The 18982-nt window shown below is 60.2% G+C and overlaps 2 protein-coding genes across 3 annotated transcripts in view; both read left to right on the top strand.

Moving 5' to 3' along the window:
• The first annotated feature begins 2806 nt into the window (after positions 1-2806).
• P2RY6 (pyrimidinergic receptor P2Y6) lies at positions 2807-12038 on the top strand. Of its 2 annotated transcripts, none has more exons than XM_082303963.1 (2): positions 2807-2833; positions 10159-12038. In XM_082303963.1, the coding sequence occupies exon 2, from the start codon at positions 10196-10198 to the stop codon at positions 11207-11209; it is 1014 nt and encodes a 337-aa protein (XP_082160089.1). In that variant the 5' UTR covers positions 2807-2833; positions 10159-10195; the 3' UTR covers positions 11210-12038. The 2 variants fall into 2 exon arrangements, with proteins under 2 accessions (XP_082160089.1, XP_082160090.1); XM_082303964.1 differs by lacking the exon at positions 2807-2833 and adding an exon at positions 7837-7891.
• A 3289-nt stretch (positions 12039-15327) lies between these two features.
• Positions 15328-18982, top strand: part of ARHGEF17 (Rho guanine nucleotide exchange factor 17) — a gene marked incomplete at its 5' end in the record, with an annotated part of 36939 nt that continues 33284 nt past the window's right edge. The window contains one exon of the mRNA XM_082334016.1: positions 15328-18300. Within this exon, the coding sequence (XP_082190142.1) occupies positions 15328-18300 (2973 nt within the window). The remainder of the gene's footprint in view (positions 18301-18982) is intronic.

Below are 18982 nucleotides of genomic sequence, written 5' to 3'. Positions count from 1 at the left end.
AGCCAAGGTTTCCCGGTGCTCCCGCGGAGCCCTGGCAGGACAGGTACATTGGGCTCGTAGGCTGCTGCTGGGACCTCATCACCTCCAGAAGGAAATTTGGACTGGACAGCCAGAAACGTGGGCCTGGGACCCATCATGGCAATGGGGGTTGAAGGTTAGACCAGTTTCTCCAGCACAGAGGGTCAGCAGCGAGAAGGCTTGTCTTCTTCTGTTGGGGCTTTCACCCCAGGTAGCTGCACGGGTTTGACTGCGGTGAACGTTGATTGCAGCAAGAGGATGGAGGGGACCATCAGAGTGGACCTCAAGAGATGAGACTTTCTCCACCGCACACCTTCTCTGACAAAAATTTAGGGACTCAAAGGCAGGTGCTGGGGGAGCAGATGTCAGCGGGTGACCATCTCCTCTGACCGGGTTAAAAAAGAGAAAGTTGCCATCAGTTGTCACCTCCTCATGACCAAGCTCTGCTAGGTCCACCACCCTGGCAGGCTGGTGTCGTCAGGAGGACGTGAGAAATAAACTTCATTTCCGTTATAAATAGCTTTTCAAAGTAATGAAATTTTTCATGCAAGACATCTCTGGTCTGGTGAGCCCCGGCGGAGCCCGAGGCTGAAGGGACCCAGCCTGCGTCCCCCGTACGTCTGTGTTGGGGGAGAACCTGAAAGCCCTGTAGGACCCTCCCCATGGGGACGTCCAGCGTCTGGTGTTGGGGACAGCCCTGCCCTGAGGCTTTCACAAAGCTTCAGCATTTGAAAAATGCTGCTTTTCGCCTCCAACAAGAGTTCTGCGTCGGCTGGGGGAGCACGATCCCAGCTCCCGGTTGCCTCCCTGGCCTTGACCAGAGATGCTCCTCTCTCCGTCCGCACCATCCTGTAACCCACCAGCAGCTGGAGACCTGGAGCCTGGTGGGAAGGTGCAATTACCCTGAGCAGCAGCGGCAAAGGTCGCCTGCAATCAGCCGCTAATGCGATTACTGGCAACATCCAGCTGGAAGAATAGAAACCAGGTGACCAAAGAGTCTCATGAAGCCAAATCCAGCCACCGTGCCAGGCCTTTTTGCCAAGGATTAATTCAATCTGTGAGACTCCGGGAGGAACCCAGGCTATTCCCTTTCCCCAATTATTTTTCCCAAAGAGCTTCATCTGCCTTTTGCATGGATAACAAGCGGCGTAAAAATGATGCCTTGCTTGAAATCTCTTTTTTAGCCTCGCTGCTGCCTCTGAATTTGCCTCTCCCATCCCTGCTCAACCCCCAAAATGTTGGTTTTTAGGGTGTTCCCATTTATTCCGGGTGCTGTAGGGCTGAGCTTTAGGCTCCGGGTCCGGCTGCCGGGCTCAGCGGAGGCGGTTGGGGCTGGCAGGCAGCCAGGAGCCTCTATTTTATTTTCTTTTTTTAACACTCCCTCCACTATTTACAGTGTCCCCACAGCGGGACAGCTGGCTACGAAGCGTTCACCTTGGGGACCTGCAAGGACACCCGCCATGCCGGGAGGGAGGAGGACACCAGCTCCTTTTCACCAGCTCGGAGCTTGCTCCGAAGACAGAGGCAGTGCTGGAGGTGGGATAAGCGCTCACGCTGGCGGCTCATCGGAGGAGTGAGTTGTGTCCGTTCTCAGCTGCCTTCCCCAGCTTGCTTGCGGAAAACCCTGAGCTCCCCATCGCAGGCTGCTGGGCTTGTTTGCACAAGGCGTGTTTTCTGTTCTACTCCAGGGAACGACACTTTTTCCCTCAGTTTCCGTCTCTCCATGGCGGCTGAGGGAGCGGGGAATTTCACAAGGGCACCGAGCCATCACCAGCCCAACCCCACAAGCCTGGGCAGCCCCGGGATGAGGGTGATGGCTCCAGCCTGGCTGTGGTTGCAAATATTCACGGTTGCTCCTGCCAGAGCCCATCTCCCCCGTGGCCCCGCTGCCTGGCTTGGCTGCGGGCTTGCTCCAGGATCGATGAAAGCCCACGTTGTCTGTTGTAGCGCAGGCGCCGGCGGGATGTAGACGGGCTGCGGCACCTCGTTCCACCTCTCCATCCCGCACCATGTAGCCGGGCCCCTGCCCAAAACTCCTCTCCCTGTATTTGGGTGCCAGCTCTCGGGGTGCATCGCTCAGCGAGGCGACGCCGGGGAGCCCCGCGTGGTGCTCCATCATCCGGGCGATGCCGGTCAGCACCTCCTTGCCCTCCACCTCTACCAAAACCCATCATAAGCCCCTGAAAAGAAAGGAGGGGAATAATTTTGGAGGGCAAACTGGGTTTCCAGGGAAAGGAAGCCTGTCATCCCGCGTAATCCTGGCATTCCCAGGCTGTTTATGCATCGGCCCTTTCATACCCAACACGTTCCCCCGGGGTTCCTTTCCTTATTGCTTTTTAATAGCCCCGCTCAGGAAGCGTGGCGGCTTGACGGCCTGGTTAATGAGTACCCAAGCCACCAACCCCTTCTGCTGAGACCCTGTCCCCGACACCCGGCTGCCCACCGAGGGCTCCGGCAGCCTCCAACCCGGACAATCCAGCTGTTGGCCGGTGCAGAGCATCCCACCCTGTAAATCCCAGTGCTGGGGTTGTTGGAAGCCCCCCCCCCGCCCCCTTCAATCCAGCTGTTTGCCCATGACCATAAGGCTAATCCAGCTGTTTGCATGGCAGCTGTCGGGCCCCTAATCCAGCTGTTTCCCCCCGCCCCAATCCAGCTGTGACCCTTCCCCAGCCTCCTCCGCAGCCGCCCGCAGGTGCCGGGGGCCGGAGCGGGGCGGAGCGGGGCGGCCCCGGGGCGGAGCGGGGCCGGCGGCCGGAGGCAGCGGGGCGGCCCCGGGAGCTGAGCGCCGCTGCCACCCCCGTGCATCCCGCTGCCGGTAAGTGCCGCGGACGGGAGGGACGGGACGAACCGAACCGGGACGGGATGGGAGCCGAGAGGGGCTGAATGAACCGGGCAGGATGGGGCTGGACCGGGCAGGATGGGACCTGAGTGGGTCAGACTGAACCGGGCAGGATTAGACCCAAAAAGGCTCAGATCGGACTGGGTAGGATGGGGCCGGACTGGGCAGGATCGGGCCCGAGCGTGTCAGACGAAACCGGGTCAGGATGAGACCCGAGGGTCAGACCAAACTGGGAAGGATGGGACCTGAGGAGGTCAGACCAAACTGGGCAGGATGGGACCCGAGTGGGTCAGACAGAACCAGACAGGATGAGACCCGAGTGCGTCAGATCGAACCGGGCAGGATGGGACCTGACAGGGTCAGACCAAACTGGGCAGGATGGGACCCGAGTGGGTCAGACCAGACTGGGGCAGGATGGGGCCAGACTGGACAGGATCGGACCCAAGCGGGTGAGGCTGAACCAGGCAGGATTGGAGCCGATCGAACTGGGCAGGCTGAGGCAGAACTGGAGAGGATGGGGGCCGATCCGGAGAGCGTCGGTGCTTTGGGGTGGTCCCAAAGCCACCCCACATGGTAGCTGCTGGACTTTGCTTTTAGGGAGATTTAGCAGCTTTTATGGCAGAGCAGGGCTTCGAATCACGCCGTGATCCCCCAGCAGGGCTGGTGCGACGCTCAGCGGGGTGGGTTCGCCCCGGTCCCACTGCTCCCACGGCCTGGGGTGAGCCCAGGATGCGCCTGCGTCTCCCAGGGCATCCATAGGGATCAGCCCCGTGCCGGCGGCGGTGTCGCACCCGGAGCGTCCTCGAATCTGCTCGAGGGACCTGGTCTTCCCCGGCGTCTCCGCTGCGGGTGCCAGGAGCCTGGCCTCTGCCTTCTTATGTATACCTATATGTCTTTGTACATATATACATACAGCAGTATAAATATATCCGTATATATGAGCATGTGTGCATAGACGCGTGTATAGAAGCATAAATAATTTGTATATGTATGGATAGAGTTATGTATATACATGTGTGTGGGTCCATGTGCTCAGAGACATATATTTGTGTATCTCGGTATAGAAGTTTATATATTTGTGTGTGTGAATGGACGCATATATATTTCTGTATATATGTAGAGAGAAATGTATGTGTGTGTATAGATGTGTGTTTATATGTGTGTGTGTAGAGCCATATATATGTCTGTATATATATGTATAAAGGTATATTTATGTGTAGATCTTAAAGGTCTTTTCCAACCTAAACGATTCTATGATTCTATACATGTCTAACATTATGTGGAGAGGTGGATACGCTGGTAATATGTGTGTTTATGCGTATGTGTGTACATGTGGGTGAGCACGTGGCTGTATATGTGCCTATATGTTTGTGTGTATATAGGTATGGGTTTATACAAGCCCAGCCAGAGCCTCAGCGCTGCCAGCTGAGACCAGGCCAACTCATTGCACCCTCCCTGTCCCCAGCGTCTCCCTTTTCCAGCAGGAAAACGCTGCCCGGGTTGCTCAGAGCATCCTCGAGATGTTGATTTATTTTAGGGACGGGGCACCAAAGCATGGGGAGGTGAAGGGAGTCACCCGAGGGCAGAGTACAGCGGTGGCAGAGCCACCCGGCGTTGCCGGAGGGACCGTCCCTGCACCCTGTCCCCGTGCTCGGCACCCGAAAATGCCGCTCTGGCCCGATTTGGCCACATCGTTACACCGTCAGGCTTCAAGAAACGGAGATTTCCCTTCAAACACCCAAGCCTCGGTCCCCAGCCACCCCAGGGCAGGTGGGACAAGTCCGAGGGCTTTCACTCAAAGATGTCCTAGGACCAGCCCGGAGGTTTCTGGGGACAGGGACCTTGTGGCTTCGGCCAAGCGGGGCGGGAGCATCCCCCCCTTCATCCCCTTTGAAATCTGCTGAGCTGGAGCTTTCGCTTCCACCTCCGCCATCCCAGCCTTGCCGTCAAGCCCCCAAGATGCCCCCACCATGGGCTCTTCCCAGGGCAGGACAATCCAAGGAGGAAGGTTTCCGAGGGAGGAAGCCATCCCCCGTGTCCTATTCCAGGGCAGCAGCGGCCGATATATCTTCCCACCGTAGCAAGCGCGCAGAAACCCCCTTCATATTAACATCAGGGTGTTAATTAAAGGTGATTTCACTGGAGAAGGGCTTGCGTGAGACGGTTTGCAAGCAGAGGGGCTTGCGGGGAGCCCTGCCGTGCCGGCGCGTGCCGGGGGAAGCTCGCGGCCGCTGCGGAGCAGAGCCAGCGATTATTTTTAATCTCTTCCCTGTCTGGCCGCAGAGCAGCCCCGTTTCTCTTTCTTAACCCCGTTCCTCCTTCACAGGCACCTTAAACCCCCGGGATAAGGGTGACCCCATCCCACAGAGCACCCCAACACCACGGGCACCCCTTTTTTTCCTCCTGCAAGTCTCGTTTTGGCAATGGATTTTGCCTGGTGCCCATCACCGCGGTGTCAGGGCACGGGGACCGGTGCTCCATAATCCCATGACTTTCTGCTTTTAGGGGAGGCTGAGCGCAGAGGGCACCCACCCCAGCACCCCAAGGGCTGGCAGGGATTCCTGTGACGGTTTTTTTGGGTTGAAAAAGGGGATTTTTTGGGATAATCCGCCAGGCCGGATCATGACCTGGGGATGTGCCACGGGCACAGCCGCAGGATGAGGCCGAGTGTCTTCATGTGGTTTCGTTAATTGGAAACAGCGGTGATTTATGAGCCATGGCAGGCTGTGACTGCAGGGTTACGGGCAGGTGCAGGCAGTGGGTACAGTTGGGGTGGGGATTCTCCAGTGTCTAATAGAAAGGTTGTGCTCAGTGCCTCCTGCAGCTGGGTTTTTCCTGGGATCGGGAGGGATTTTTCCTCCTCTCCTCCAGCTTTTCTACCCCTCCCCTCCCAGCCTGGCAGCAATGAGGTTCAGTGTCTCATTTCCTTCTTGCAAAGGGTTTTTTTTGCTCATTTGTCTTTTACTGGGGAGAGGATCCCTTGTTTTTTGGCTACTCCTTGTATTATTGGCTCAGCTCTGGCTGTGGGTGCCCTCCGCCACCGATGGCCTGCGTAGCCTTGGGCACGTCCCTTAGCACCCCTCCTGCGAACACCCCTCCGAGGGGTGTATTGGGCAGAAACTCTGCAAAAATGGGGCATGAGCCGTACCAGTCCACTTCAAACCCAGTGCCTGTGCCTCAGTTTTCCTTGTGTGGCCACGGCGGCCACGGTGGCCACCCAGTGCCCTCCCTGTCCCCAGCATCTGCCCCAGATGCCCACCCTTCCAAGGAGCCAAAAATGGCGGAAAAGACCCTCAAAATGGGGGAAAAGACCCCATAAATGGGGGAAACAACCCAAAAATTCATGGGCCTGGTGGCTTCAGCTCCCATGCTGGGTCTGGGCTGTGTCCCCTGCCCTGGTGGCATTTCCCAGCTCTGGATGTCCCTTGGTGTCTGGGTACAGCTCTTTTGGGGGTGCAGTGTGGGTGCATAGGGGGGTGCGGGTCTGTGCACACGTGTAGGGCGTGCACACGCGTGTCCGTGTGTGTGCATGGGGGGGCTGCATACATGGGGGGTAGGGCACGTATTTGTGTAGGGGATGGGGATGTATGCACGCAGCATGGAGCCATGATGGAGGTGCTGGCACAGACTGTGCTGTGCCGTGCCGTGCCATGCCTGTGCAGCCACGCAGTGCCATGCCCTGCAGCACGGTGCCCACCTTGCCATGCGGTGCCATTGCAGTGCCGTGCCATGCAGCGCGGTGCCCACCCTGCCATGTGGTGCCGTGCAGTGCCGTGCCATGCAGCGTGGTGCCCGCCCTGCCATGTGGTGCCCTGCAGTGCCGTGCCATGCAGCGCAGTGCCTGCCCTGCCATGTGGTGCCGTGCAGTGCCGTGCCATGCAGCGCAGTGCCCGCGCTGCCATGTGGTGCCGTGCAGTGCCGTGCCATGCAGCGCGGTGCCCACCCTGCCATGTGGTGCCGTGCAGTGCCGTGCCATGCAGCGTGGTGCCCGCCCTGCCATGTGGTGCCCTGCAGTGCCGTGCCATGCAGCGCAGTGCCTGCCCTGCCATGCGGTGCCGTGCAGTGCCGTGCCATGCAGTGCAGTGCCCGCCCTGCCATGTGGTGCCACACAGTGCCACGCCATGCAGCGCAGTGCCCACCCTGCCATGCGGTGCCGTGCGGTGCCGTGCAGTGCCGTGCCATGCAGCACGGTGCAGTGCCCACCCCACTGTGCAGTGACATGCAGTGCCCATGGTGCTGTGCCATGCAGCGCAGTGCCCACCCTGCCATGCTGTGCCCATGGTGCTATGCCATGCAGCACGGTGCCTGCCCTGCCATGCAGTGCCGTGTAGTGCCGTGCCATGCAGCATGGTGCAGCGCCCACCCTGCTGTGCAGTGCCATGCAGTGCCCATGGTGCTGTGCCATGCAGCGCGGTGCCCACCCTGCCATGCAGTGCCATGCAGTGCCGTGCCATGCAGCGCAGTGCCCACCCTGCCATGCGGTGCCATGCCGTGCCGTGCCATGCAGCGCAGTGCCCACCCTGCCATGCGGTGCCGTGCGGTGCCGTGCCATGCAGCGCAGTGCCCACCCTGCCATGCGGTGCCATGCAGTGCCGTGCCATGCAGCGCAGTGCCCACCCTGCCATGCGGTGCCATGCGGTGCTGTGCCATGCAGCGCAGTGCCCACACTGCCATGCGGTGCCGTGCCATGCAGTGTGGTGCCCACCCTGCCATGCAATGCCATGCAGTGCTGTGCCATGCAGCGCAGTGCCCACCCTGCCATGCAATGCCATGCAGTGCTGTGCCATGCAGCGCAGTGCCCACCCTGCCATGCGGTGCCGTGCCATGCAGCGCAGTGCCCACCCTGCCACCCAGGTTTCTGTTCCCCATTGGGCCCTGGGGTGCTGCCGTTGGGTGGAAAGGGGAAGCGTTGCTCAACGGGGCGAGTGCAGCACCCCAGAGCCGCAGACGTGCCTGGGTGCTGGGCAGAGCAGCGGGTCCCAGCACCCTGTGGCACCCCCTGCCATCCCCTGGCACCCAGTGGCACCCCAGCAGGTAAGATGATGTGCTCCCAGGTCCCCCCACCCCTCTTGCCGGCCACCTTGTCCCCAGTGTCACGTGGGTGTTCCTGCAAGCACACGTGGGATGGCAGAGGCTCCTATGGGTGCCCAGGGTGGGGGCTGGGATGGGTGCTGCCCCAGCCTGGGGTCCCGGGGGAGGTTTGGGGGGTCCCAGGGGATAGGGCAGTTCACAGCCATGGGGGCACTTATTGACTTGGAGGTGGCACAGGTGGGTGCTGGGACTGCCTGGAGCTGGGTGACAGTGGGCACGATGGGGCACGGTGGGGGTGCCAGGGGACTCAGCGGGGTGCAGGTGGGCTCAGCGGGGTGCCAGGGGGCTCAGCGGGGTGCCAGGGGGGTAGGAGGGTTATGCAGCAGCCAGGAGGGCAGGGGTGGAACTGATCTGCAACCTGGAGCACCCCCAGAAATGGAGGAGCCTTGTGTGTGTCCCCAGCACTCTCCCCAAGCCTGACCCCATGGCCGGGCTGTGCTCCAGGGCCGGTAAATCCCCAAAGACCCAAAATGGGGCCACCACAGTGGTACGAGCCAACAGAGTGGCCCCAGGACTGGCGTGTCCCCCTCTGGTCCCCTCTGCCCCATGCACCTGGCCAGAGCTCAGCCACCCCCCTCCCTGCCTCAGTTTCCCTTCCCAGCCTGTGTGGGGACACTGGCCCCCCCATTTCCAGGCAAGCTCGTCCCTGCTAGGCATCGGGGCCACCGCTGGGGCATGCAAGGGAAAGCGGGTGCCGGCCCCGCGCTGCCAGCCAGGGTTGCAAACAGGTCCGCAGGCGATGGAGGAAGCGAGAGGAGGAAGTAAAAGCGGCTCTGCTGTCACCCAGGAGCGTGTAGCACCCATGGGTGGCGTGGCGAGGGATTTGGCCAAGTGACATGGCTGGGGTCGGGGTCTCTTTGTGCTGTAGGACCACGTCTTTCGCACTGGTCTTAGCCTCCAAGAAAAGCAGGTGGCCTCTTCTCCAGCTCAGAGCAGCCCAGAGGCCACGTGGATGGGCTCTCTCAGCCCACAAAACTGAAAACCTCTGGGACCAGAGCGTCACCAGCCCCGCTTCCCCGATGAAAGTAACCGCCAAACATCTGTGGGTCGTGCTGGGCTCGGTGCAGGTGGCATCTCCCGAAACTCAGGGTGAGTGGCTGTAGGACCACTCGGTGACTGGCCGTAGGGCTTTGGCACCCCCTGCAGAGGAGCAGGAAGCCATGCCGGCGGCTAACAGCACGCCGTGCCGCAAGTTCCTCTCCCGCACCGGGATGAGAGTGGTTTGACCTTGTGCAAACCTTTCTGTCAGGGGAAGAGGAGCTGAGATCACGGCCACCATGGTGTCCCATGTGCCACCACCCCGCGCGGTCCCGCTTTCTCCATCTTCACCTCCCTGATGGACCTCTAAATCCATCACCGTGGTTTAGAATCATAGAATCACAGAATGGTTTGGGTTGGAAGGGACCTTTGAAGATCATCCAGTCCAACCCCCTGCCATGAGCAGGGACATCTTCCACCAGATCAGGGTGCTCACAGCCCCGTCCAGCCTGGCCTTGGATGTTTCAAGGGATGGGGCATCTCCCACTTCTCGGGGCAACCTGGGCCAGTGTGTCACCACTCTCATTGTAAAAAATTTCTTCTAGTCTAACTCTATCCTCTTCTAGTTTAAAACCATTCCCCCTTGTCCTATCGCTACAGGCCCTGCTAAAAAGTCTGTCCCCGTCTTTCTTATTTTTTTATTTAAGTACTGAAAGGCCGCAATCAGCTCTGCCCGCAGCCTCCTCCTCCCCAGGCTGAACCCCCCCAGCTCTCAGCCTGTCCTCACAGCAGAGCTGGGCCACCCTCGGACCATCGCTGGGGCCTCCCCTGGCCCCGCTCCCACAGCTCCATGTCCTTCCCGTGCTGAGGACCCCCGAGCTGGACGCGGGGCTCCAGGGGGGTCTCCCCAGAGCGGGGCAGAGGGGCAGAATCCCCTCCCTCGCCCCGCTGCCCACGCTGCGGGGGATGCAGCCCAGGAGACGCTTGGCTTTCTGGGCTGCCAGCGCACATTGCCGGCCCATGGCCAGCTTTTCATCCCCCAGCACCCCCAAGTCGTTCTCCTCAGGGCTGCTCTCCACCCCTTCATCCCCCAGCCTGTGCTGATACCAGGGGTTGCCCCCACCCGGAATGATGGGGCTATGGGCTCACACACACTGGTGCAGGTTCATCTTGCTAGGGCGGGTGTGACACCTCATGGCCAAGTCACCAACCGTCCCCTTTGTCATTCACAGGCGCTGCTGAGGGGCCACACCAGCAGAGAGGACATCAATGAGGGAGACCACCATCATGGCCAACTTGACAGCCCAACCCATGGAGGTCAGGAGGAACTCGTGCACCTTCCACGAGGAGTTCAAGCAGGTCCTGCTGCCCCTGGTCTACTCGGTGGTGTTCATGGTGGGGTTGCCCTTGAACGCTGTGGTCATCGGGCAGATTTGGGTGGCCCGTAAGGCGCTCAGCCGCACCATGATCTACATGCTGAACCTGGCCACAGCCGACCTGCTCTACGTCTGCTCCCTCCCGCTTCTCATCTACAACTACACCCAGAAGGATTATTGGCCTTTTGGGGACTTCACCTGCAAATTCGTCCGCTTCCAGTTCTACACCAATCTCCACGGCAGCATCCTCTTCCTCACCTGCATCAGCGTCCAGCGGTACCTGGGCATCTGCCACCCCTTGGCCTCGTGGCACAAGAAGAAGGGGAAGAAGCTGACGTGGCTGGTGTGTGCCGCGGTGTGGTTCATCGTCATCGCCCAGTGCCTGCCCACCTTCGTCTTCGCTTCCACCGGCACCCAAAGGAACCGCACCGTCTGCTATGACCTGAGCCCGCCAGATCGCTCCGCTGCCTACTTCCCCTATGGCATCACCCTCACCGTCACCGGCTTCCTGCTGCCCTTCGTGGCCATCCTTGCCTGCTACTGCAGCATGGCCCGGATCCTGTGCCAGAAGGACGAGCTGATCGGCTTGGCAGTGCACAAGAGGAAGGACAAAGCCGTACGTATGATCATCATTGTGGTCATCGTCTTCTCCATCAGCTTCTTCCCCTTCCACCTCACCAAGACCATCTACCTGATCGTCCGTTCCTCGCCCAGCCTGCCCTGCCAGGCTCTGCAGGCGTTTGCCATCGCCTACAAGTGCACGCGTCCCTTCGCCAGCATGAACAGCGTCCTTGACCCCATCCTCTTCTACTTCACCCAACGCAAGTTTCGCGAAAGCACCCGTTACCTCATTGACAAGATGAGCTCCAAGTGGCGGCATGACCATTGCGTTACTTATGGCTCCTAGGTGAAGATGAGGGCCACCTCAGGGTACCAGGACGGGGCATGGAGCAATTTTGGCTTTAAGCTCCACGGAGCGGAGATGGCTTCAGCTGGGGACATGCTGGAGGACAAGAGGATGGCATCTCCTGAGCTTTCAGCACTTTCATCCCATCTCCAGCCTGCAGCGGCACAGTATTAACCCCATCACGGCACAGTTCTCCCTCTGGCTTGGTTGCTTGAACAGCAGCTTAGCGACGTGTTTCCTTGGTGGCCAAGCCACCAATGCAGTAAAAACCACTGGTGGGACCATGGAGAGCACAGTGGGACCATGGAGGACACGGTCCCTGGCTCAGGGCGAGCTGCTGGGGGGCGATTTCTTCCTCTTCTTATTTAAAGCTTCCCTGATGGGGCCATGCAAAGGCTGGGGAGGGTTTGGCTCGGCTCGTACCTGTCTGGGGAACATGGGGCCATGTGTTTCTCCAGCTCAAGATCAGCGTCACGGACATTTTTGGGGTAATACTGGGACATCCCTATCCCCTAGTCCCCAGAATGGGGCCAGATCAGTAAGAGACATGGGCCACTGGTACCACTGGTGCTGCAAAATGGTGGAAGAGCATCCCATGCCAGACTGGAATCTGGGAAGGGGGACATAAGGGCAACTGGGACACCCATGCTGGATTTCCCACCCAAGTGATGACCATGGGCTGAGTTAGACACAAGCCAGAGGTGTTGTCACCTGCCCGGGGACCTACAGCATCATCTGGGTCCAGCTCCCTGCTTAGCCCGGCACCCCAAATCTGGCCCATCCTGGCATCCTCAGCATCCTGCTGCCACCTCCTAACCAGGATCCACCAAAATCAGAGCCAGCACAATGCCAGGAGTCAGGAAACCCACGCCACCGAGCTACTCAGTGTCCTTGGCCACGTCACCACGTGTCCCACCGTTGGCTTGGCCTCTCCACCACCCCCACGATGGGTTGGGGATTGAGCTTTGCTCCCCGCAGCCTCCGGTGGGATGCTGTTTCCTCCTGGCAAGGAGGGATTTGCTTGCACGGCGCGGGGTGGATGTACCACTAATCGCTCTGCGAGTCGTCTTTAATGTAAAGGATGTATAGAATAAACCTCTCCCCCTTTTTCAGCTGGATATGTACACATGTATACACCCACTCTATATACGTGCATATAATACATCCAAGCAGGGGAAGGTTTGTAGCCCAGCACAGGCTCCATGGCACAGATATTCTCTGGCCTGAATACACTATATATACCTATACGGTGTACGTATGGATATGTAGGGATAACTTTCGCTACATTTCTCGCAGGTTGTTCATGGGTAATAATCACGTCTAAGTCGATTTAAGCAGTTTGCTTCAAATTTCTGGAAATGAGCATCCCTCCTGCACCCGACCAAGTGTGCGTCTTCATCCCAACTTGCTCCCCGCAAGGGCACAGCATCTTCCTTGGGTACCCGGCCACCCAAGGACCTCGCCAGCATCCAGGGCTGGTGGTCCCAGCGTGGCTCCTTGCTGCCATGAGGATGAGGAGGGTGCCCAGGGTGGTCGTCAGCTCTTGGATGGTGCTCAAAGATCTCAGCATCGCGGTGGGCTGGAATGGAGAGGGATCCTGTGACGGCGTGAGCTCAAGCCGCCTAGTTTTGCAGGAGCGGTGGCTGTGTCCTGGTGGGGAGGACCATGCGTGGTGCCAACGGCTTTGGGTTGGAGCACAGAAAGTGATGGAGGAGGCAGAACCAGCCCTGGGGTTTCCCTTGGCTGGAGCTCATCCATGCCAAAATCTCCTCTGATATATTTTTGGAGTCCGGCAAAATGCTGGGGGCTGTGAGAGTGGTGGCCAGTGGGACAATCCCAGCCTGGTGTCCCCAACTCTTCCCAGACAAAAGGAAGGGTGACAGGGTGACAGGGTGGGAGACGGCGGGCCACGCCATCCGGACCCAGGAGAGGGCGCAAAATATTCAGATTTGGAGCAATTCAGCTGGGTCTGTGGGTGTCCACCCGGCTCCAGGGAGGCATGGAGGAGTCCTGCTCCCTCACACCACCCTGTGCCTGGAGAGCACCCCTGGGACGAGGTGGCCAGCCAAAATTGAACTGCAATATAGCTTTGACGGGAAAAAAATAAGCAGGTCCCAAAAAGTCCAGTGGTGGCTGCAGGGACAGCATGGGGTCAGGCGGTGACATCCAGCAGCCCCTGATGAGGCCCCTGATGGTGGAATCAGGTATTTTGGGTGGTTTTAAGGGTAGGAGGCACATGGAGCTCACTAATTTCTGCACTTTGGGTCTGACTATGTCCTGCCCGGCCTTGGGGTCCTGTCAGCAGTTCCTTTGGTACCACCAGGCCTAGGAGCCAGGGTGATGGGCACAACGTGGTGCCTTAGAGATGGGGTGGGTGCTTCAAAACATCTCCTTCGCTTGTGAGATGCTCAACACCAGCAGCCTGAGGACCAGCTCCTCCAGCACCGAGAGGTGATGAAATGTGTGGCTCTTCCCAGAATCCCATCCTGAATGCCAGATGACCATGGGGACATCATGGGGACATCATGGGGACATCGTCCTTATGGCCGGGAGACACCCAGCCCTGGGGGAACCAGGGGAGGAGAGGGCGGAGGGAGGGAAGGGAGAGCCGGAGAGGGAATACCTGCCGGGGCGGTGCATCTCACAGCATTGCCGGAGGCACTTTTTAGATCCTGAAAAATGCACTTACAGGGGTGTTGGGTTTTTTTTTTAATCACCACCAGGGTTTTTTGTGCCCCTGGGACAGAAACGGCAATGTCCTTTACGTGGCCAGGACACCTCCCCAGCCCCATCCGCGCTGCCAAGGCCCCAGCTCACCCATCAACCACCCGCCAGCCACCTTCATTTTTCACATCCCCGGCGATAAATCCGTTGTCTTGGGGGAAAGGGGGTTATGAGCTGCAAATAGCAAGCGCTGACAAGCGATGCTAAAAACCCACGAGAAAGTCTGTTCGCGGGGCGGTGCGTCACCGGAGCTCTTTGCAAGTTGGGAACAAGGTGTTCTGCCTTCCCCGAGATGAGCTGCAAAGCAGGGGCTGGAGAAATCCACAGCAAAGGGAAGGATCTCACCCAAATTTTCATAGAATCACAGAATCGTTTAGGTTGGAAAAGACCCTTAAGATCATCGAGTCCAACCGTTAACCCAGCACTGCCAAGGCCACCACTAAACCATGGCCCCAAGCACCACATCTCCCCGGCTTTTAAATCCCCCCAGGGATGGGGACTCAGCCCCTGCCCTGGGCAGCCTGGGCCAGGCCCTGACAGCCCTTTGGGGGAAGAAGTTTTTCCCCATACCCACCCCAACCCTGCCCTGGCGCAGCTTGAGGCCGTTCCCTCTCGTCCCAGCGCTTGTTCCTGGGGAGCAGAGACCGACCCCCCCGGCTCCAGCCTCCTTTCAGGCCGTTGCAGAGAGCGAGGAGGGCTCCCCTCAGCCTCCTCTTCTCCAGGCTGAGCCCCCCCAGCTCCCCCAGCCGCTCCTCCCCAGCCTTGTGCTCCAGCCCCTGCCCCAGCCTCGCTGCCCTGCTCTGGCCACGCTCCAGCCCCTCAATTTTTGCTTACTTATCCTGATTTCCCCTAAATAAATAAAAAAAAAAAAAGCTGGGAGGAGGTGGAGGGAAGGGGATGAAGGATGGGGGGGGTGAAGGATGCGGGGGGGATGAAGGCTGCGGGGGGGAGGTGAAGGATACTGGGAGGATGAAGGATACTGGGGGGGATGAAGGATGCAGGGGGGATGCGGGGTGCTCCTGCTTGGCCTGGGAGCGGGAGGGCAGCTTCCTCTCCCCCTCCAAAAAAAAGAAAATTAAATTAAAAAAAAAAAAAAGGGCAAAAGCTCCAACCATCCCCCTCTGCGGGAGGAAACCCCGCCTCCGGGGAGGAAAGTTTATTTGAATGCAACAAATAAAAAAGCAGGGGGTGAGGGAGGAGGAAAAGCCAAAAAAAAAAAAAAAAAAAAAAAAAAAAGGGGAGAGAGAAAACAAAGCGGGAGGGATGAAGCCCGCTGGCAGCCCGGAGGAGGAGCGGGGCCGGGCGGTGCCTGCGGCGGGGCCGGGGCCGGGGCGCGGCGGCGGCGGGGCCGGGGGGCGGGCGGAGGCGGCGGAGGCGGCGGGGGGGGGCAGACAATGGCGGAGGGGGGCAGCGGTCGGGGGGTAGCGGCGGGTCGGTGGCTCCTGCCCGCCTCCTCCCCGCCTTCCTCCTCTTCCTCCTCCTCCTTCTTCTTCTTCCCGGGTAGGAAAGTTTCAGCGTCGATCGCGGAGCAACAACCGGGCCGGGCTTTTGGCAGCCTGGCCCCTTCGGTACGGCAGCTTTCGCTTCGTTTTACCGAGCCGGAGCCAACGGGCCCGGTTCATGCCGGGGTTCAGCTGCCGTCCCCGGCTCCACCGCCGCCACCGCCGCCGTCGTCGTCGCCGCCGGGCCCGGGCTTAAACGCGGAGCCGCCGCGTTGGCCCAGCGTCCCGGCGATGCGGAAACTCTTCGGGGAAAGCTGCCGGCAATCCACGGGGGGAAGCGGGAATGGGAACGGGAATGGGAGCGGGAGCGGGTTGGGGAACGGGAACGGGGCTGGGAGCGGGAGCGGGAGCGGTCGGGGAGCTCCCCCGCCGCCTCCACCCCGCAGCCGCGTCCCGCACCCGGCTCTCCGCTCTCCCCGCGGAGCTCCGCCGGAGCCCGGCCCGCATTCCTGGCATAACTCGACTCGACCGCAACCACCCTCCTCCTCCCCATCACCCCGCTCCAACGGGGAGGATGAAGCGGCGGCATCCCGTTCTCCCCGCCTTTCGTCGGGCAGCGAAGGCGAAGGGCAAAGCGGTGCCCACCGTCACCGCGCCGCCCGGAAGAAGAAGAAGGAGAGCGGTGGTTGGGAGAGTCCGGCGGATGGCGGCGATGCCGAGGCCGAAGGCTGCGGGAGGGTGGTCCCCCGTCATCCCTTGCCCGTGGTGGCCCGTGTCTCCAAGGTGAACATCCTGCCCTTCGGCAGCCCCGGCGGGTCGCGGAGCAGCAGTCGTTATTCCAGCACGGAGACGCTGAAAGAAGAGGAACAGTTTGGGATCTGTTGGCCCAACCAAGGACGGACTCTCCAGGCGGGTTACGGCGTCTATCGATCCCCCAGTTTCGGGGCGAGCGATGGCCTGGCGTGGGGACAGCCGGCGGTCCGCATCCGTCCCAAGCTGCCGCAGGGCACGGCCAAGGCAAAACCGGACTTTGGGAGTGAGGGCCTGCACCAGCCGGGGCTGGAAGGGGAGCGGGCCAAGCACCGCAAGTCCTTGTCCAACCCTGACATTGCCACCGAGACCCTGACGCTCCTCAGCTTCCTCAAATCAGACCTCTCGGAGCTGAAGGTGAAGAAGAAAGGGGTGAGGATCGGCCTTGACGCGGGCTCCGACGGCTGCTCCAGCATCACCAACCCCTCCCCGGGCAGCCGCGGCGCCGCTCAGTCCCCCAACCGCTGGGCGCCGGGCGAGCGGCCAACGCTTAAGGACCTGACGGCCACTTTGCGTCGCGCCAAGTCCTTCACCTGCTCCGAAAAATCGGGGACGCGGCGGCTTTTCCTACAGAGCACCATGAAGCAGAGCTCCTCCGAGCTCCTCCTGGCCACCGCCGACAGCCAGGACCAGGTGGCTTTGGATGGGGGACAACGGGGGGATGAGGATGCTCTCCCTATGGTCATCCAGGACCAGTACATCCAGGAGGCGAGGCAGGTCTTTGAGAAGATCAGCAGGATGGGTTCCCAGCAGGACTACGGCTTCACAGCCGAGCAGAAGGACAGCGGAGGTGTGGAGGGCGCCGAGGTGGTGGCACCGACAGTGACGACGGACACGACCCTTCGGGGACGGGCAGAGAGCACACGGTGTTTGAAGGAAGGGGAGTCGGAGGAGAACCTCGCTCGCAGGAAATCCGTGGAGGAGCTGTCAGGTCACGAGTCAAGCGTGACGGATGAGGGCATCGTCACGGAGCCGGAGCCCGTGGGGATGCCCTTCCAAGACCTGCATGAAGCCGTGGATGCCTGGACGCTGCCCAACGCCGGGCCGGCAGCCGGTGACACCGAAACGCCACTGCCAGCTCACCCGGCAGTGGTGGTTGAAGACCTTCCAGCTGGCAAATCCGAGACACCGAGCACCCCCGGCAGCTTGCGGCGCCGCCGTAAGTTCCCTTCGGCGGGTGCCAATGGGATGGAGGGTGGCAGTGAGGGTGGCACCGAGCCCTACCGCTCCCTGAGCGACCCCATGCCCCACCGGAGATGCTCGGTGGCGGAGGAGGTAAAGAATTTCTCCGTTGACAGCAACTTCCTGGGCTCACTGAGCACCAAGGCGGGCATCCCCCAACCTGCCGCCATTGCAGGCAGCGCAGGCAGCGCAGGCAGCGACCTATCGCTCAGCAGCGATGGGCCACGGGACTACAGCAGTCTCATCCGAACCATCGTTAGCCAGCCCGGTGCCATGGCTAAGCTCATCGATGAGAAGGGCAACGGCAAGACCATCAAGAAGAAGTCGTTGAGCGACCCCAGCCGCCGCGGTGAGCTGCCGGCTGGTGCCTTCGAAGGTCCTGGTGAGGCCATCAGCGAGTTGGAGCCCAGCATCCCACCGTCCAGCAGCGAGCCCATCCTCTCGGCACAACCAGCAGTGCCGGGCACTGGCCGCGGCTATGGCTTTGACCCCAAGTTGGCTGATGTGTTGTCCCCTCGCATCGCCCGGCGCAGCTCCAAGAAGCGCTCCAACCGCGCGGCTCACCAGGAAAACCAACCGCCGCCAGCGCCTGCCGTCCTCGCCAAGAGCCGCCTGGCCACCAAGCACGTCCGTCACACTAGCGAGCCTGCCACCTTCGTCCCCATCACCGTCCCCGAGCCGCTTGTCCCCTCCGGCCACCACAGCCACCTCCCCGCACCGGCTGCCAGCCGTTCACCCGGCAAATCCTTCCCGACCCTCCAGCCTCCTTCGCTGGAGGATGTCACCAAGCGGTACATGCTGGCCCTCAACTCAGGTGACGCGTCCCCCGGTCCCGGAGATGGACCCTGCTCTCCGCCTGCTGCCCCACCACCCCGGCTGCCCCGGTGCCCGCGGCCACCCGACGAACACGGCCCCAGGACCAAGCCGCAGGTGGTAAGTGCCCATCCATCCTAAAACTACCTTCATTTCATGGGATGTGTGACCCCTCCAAAGCATTGATGGCTTTGGGGGTCCCTCACATGTCCCTCATTAGGGACAAATTCCCATCCGTGGATGCGCTGCCGGATGGCCAAGAGCCTTCCCAGCCCTTTCCGGCTGTCCGGAAGGGGTTGAGCTCTTGCTTGTAAGAGGGACCCCCTCAATAAAAAGGCGATTTTTGGGTGGGAAGAAGCAGTTTTCAGGCTAAATAGCACCAAATTTTGGTGGAAGGTGGTTTTATAGATACATACATTATATGCTATATTTATATATAGCATCTCCTGGCGATGCTATATAAAGTCCCGGTAAACGGGTGTGCTCTCAGCCAGCCCTGAGATGCTGAACCAAAAATTGCCTTTTCCTTAGTAGGGAGGGCTTAAATGTTCCTTTTGCTTGGGATTCCCTATGTCATACCCTTTATCGAGCAAGTTGGCATTTTCCCCCCCAAAAAATCGCCATCCCTCCGCCCGGGACCATGGGCTTTGCCGTGCTGGCAGCGTGGGAAAAAGGGGGAAAAATATTCTTGTGCATGCACTGAATATTTTATGAATGGGTAAAGTTTTATCCTGTCTGCGGATGAATTAATGCCACTTGGGGGATGCAAAGGTGGTTTGCTCGCCCCAAAGCGCAGCCACAT

Source organism: Platalea leucorodia, assembly GCF_965183815.1.
Source record: "Platalea leucorodia genome assembly, chromosome: 2".
Lineage (NCBI taxonomy): Eukaryota > Metazoa > Chordata > Aves > Pelecaniformes > Threskiornithidae > Platalea > Platalea leucorodia.
This window is presented reverse-complemented; position numbering and strand designations above follow the sequence as displayed.

Bases quoted from the DNA above. Each gene is read 5' to 3' on its own strand.
- P2RY6 (XM_082303963.1), top strand. From the start codon at position 10,196: ATGAGGGAGACCACCATCATGGCCAACTTGACAGCCCAACCCATGGAG.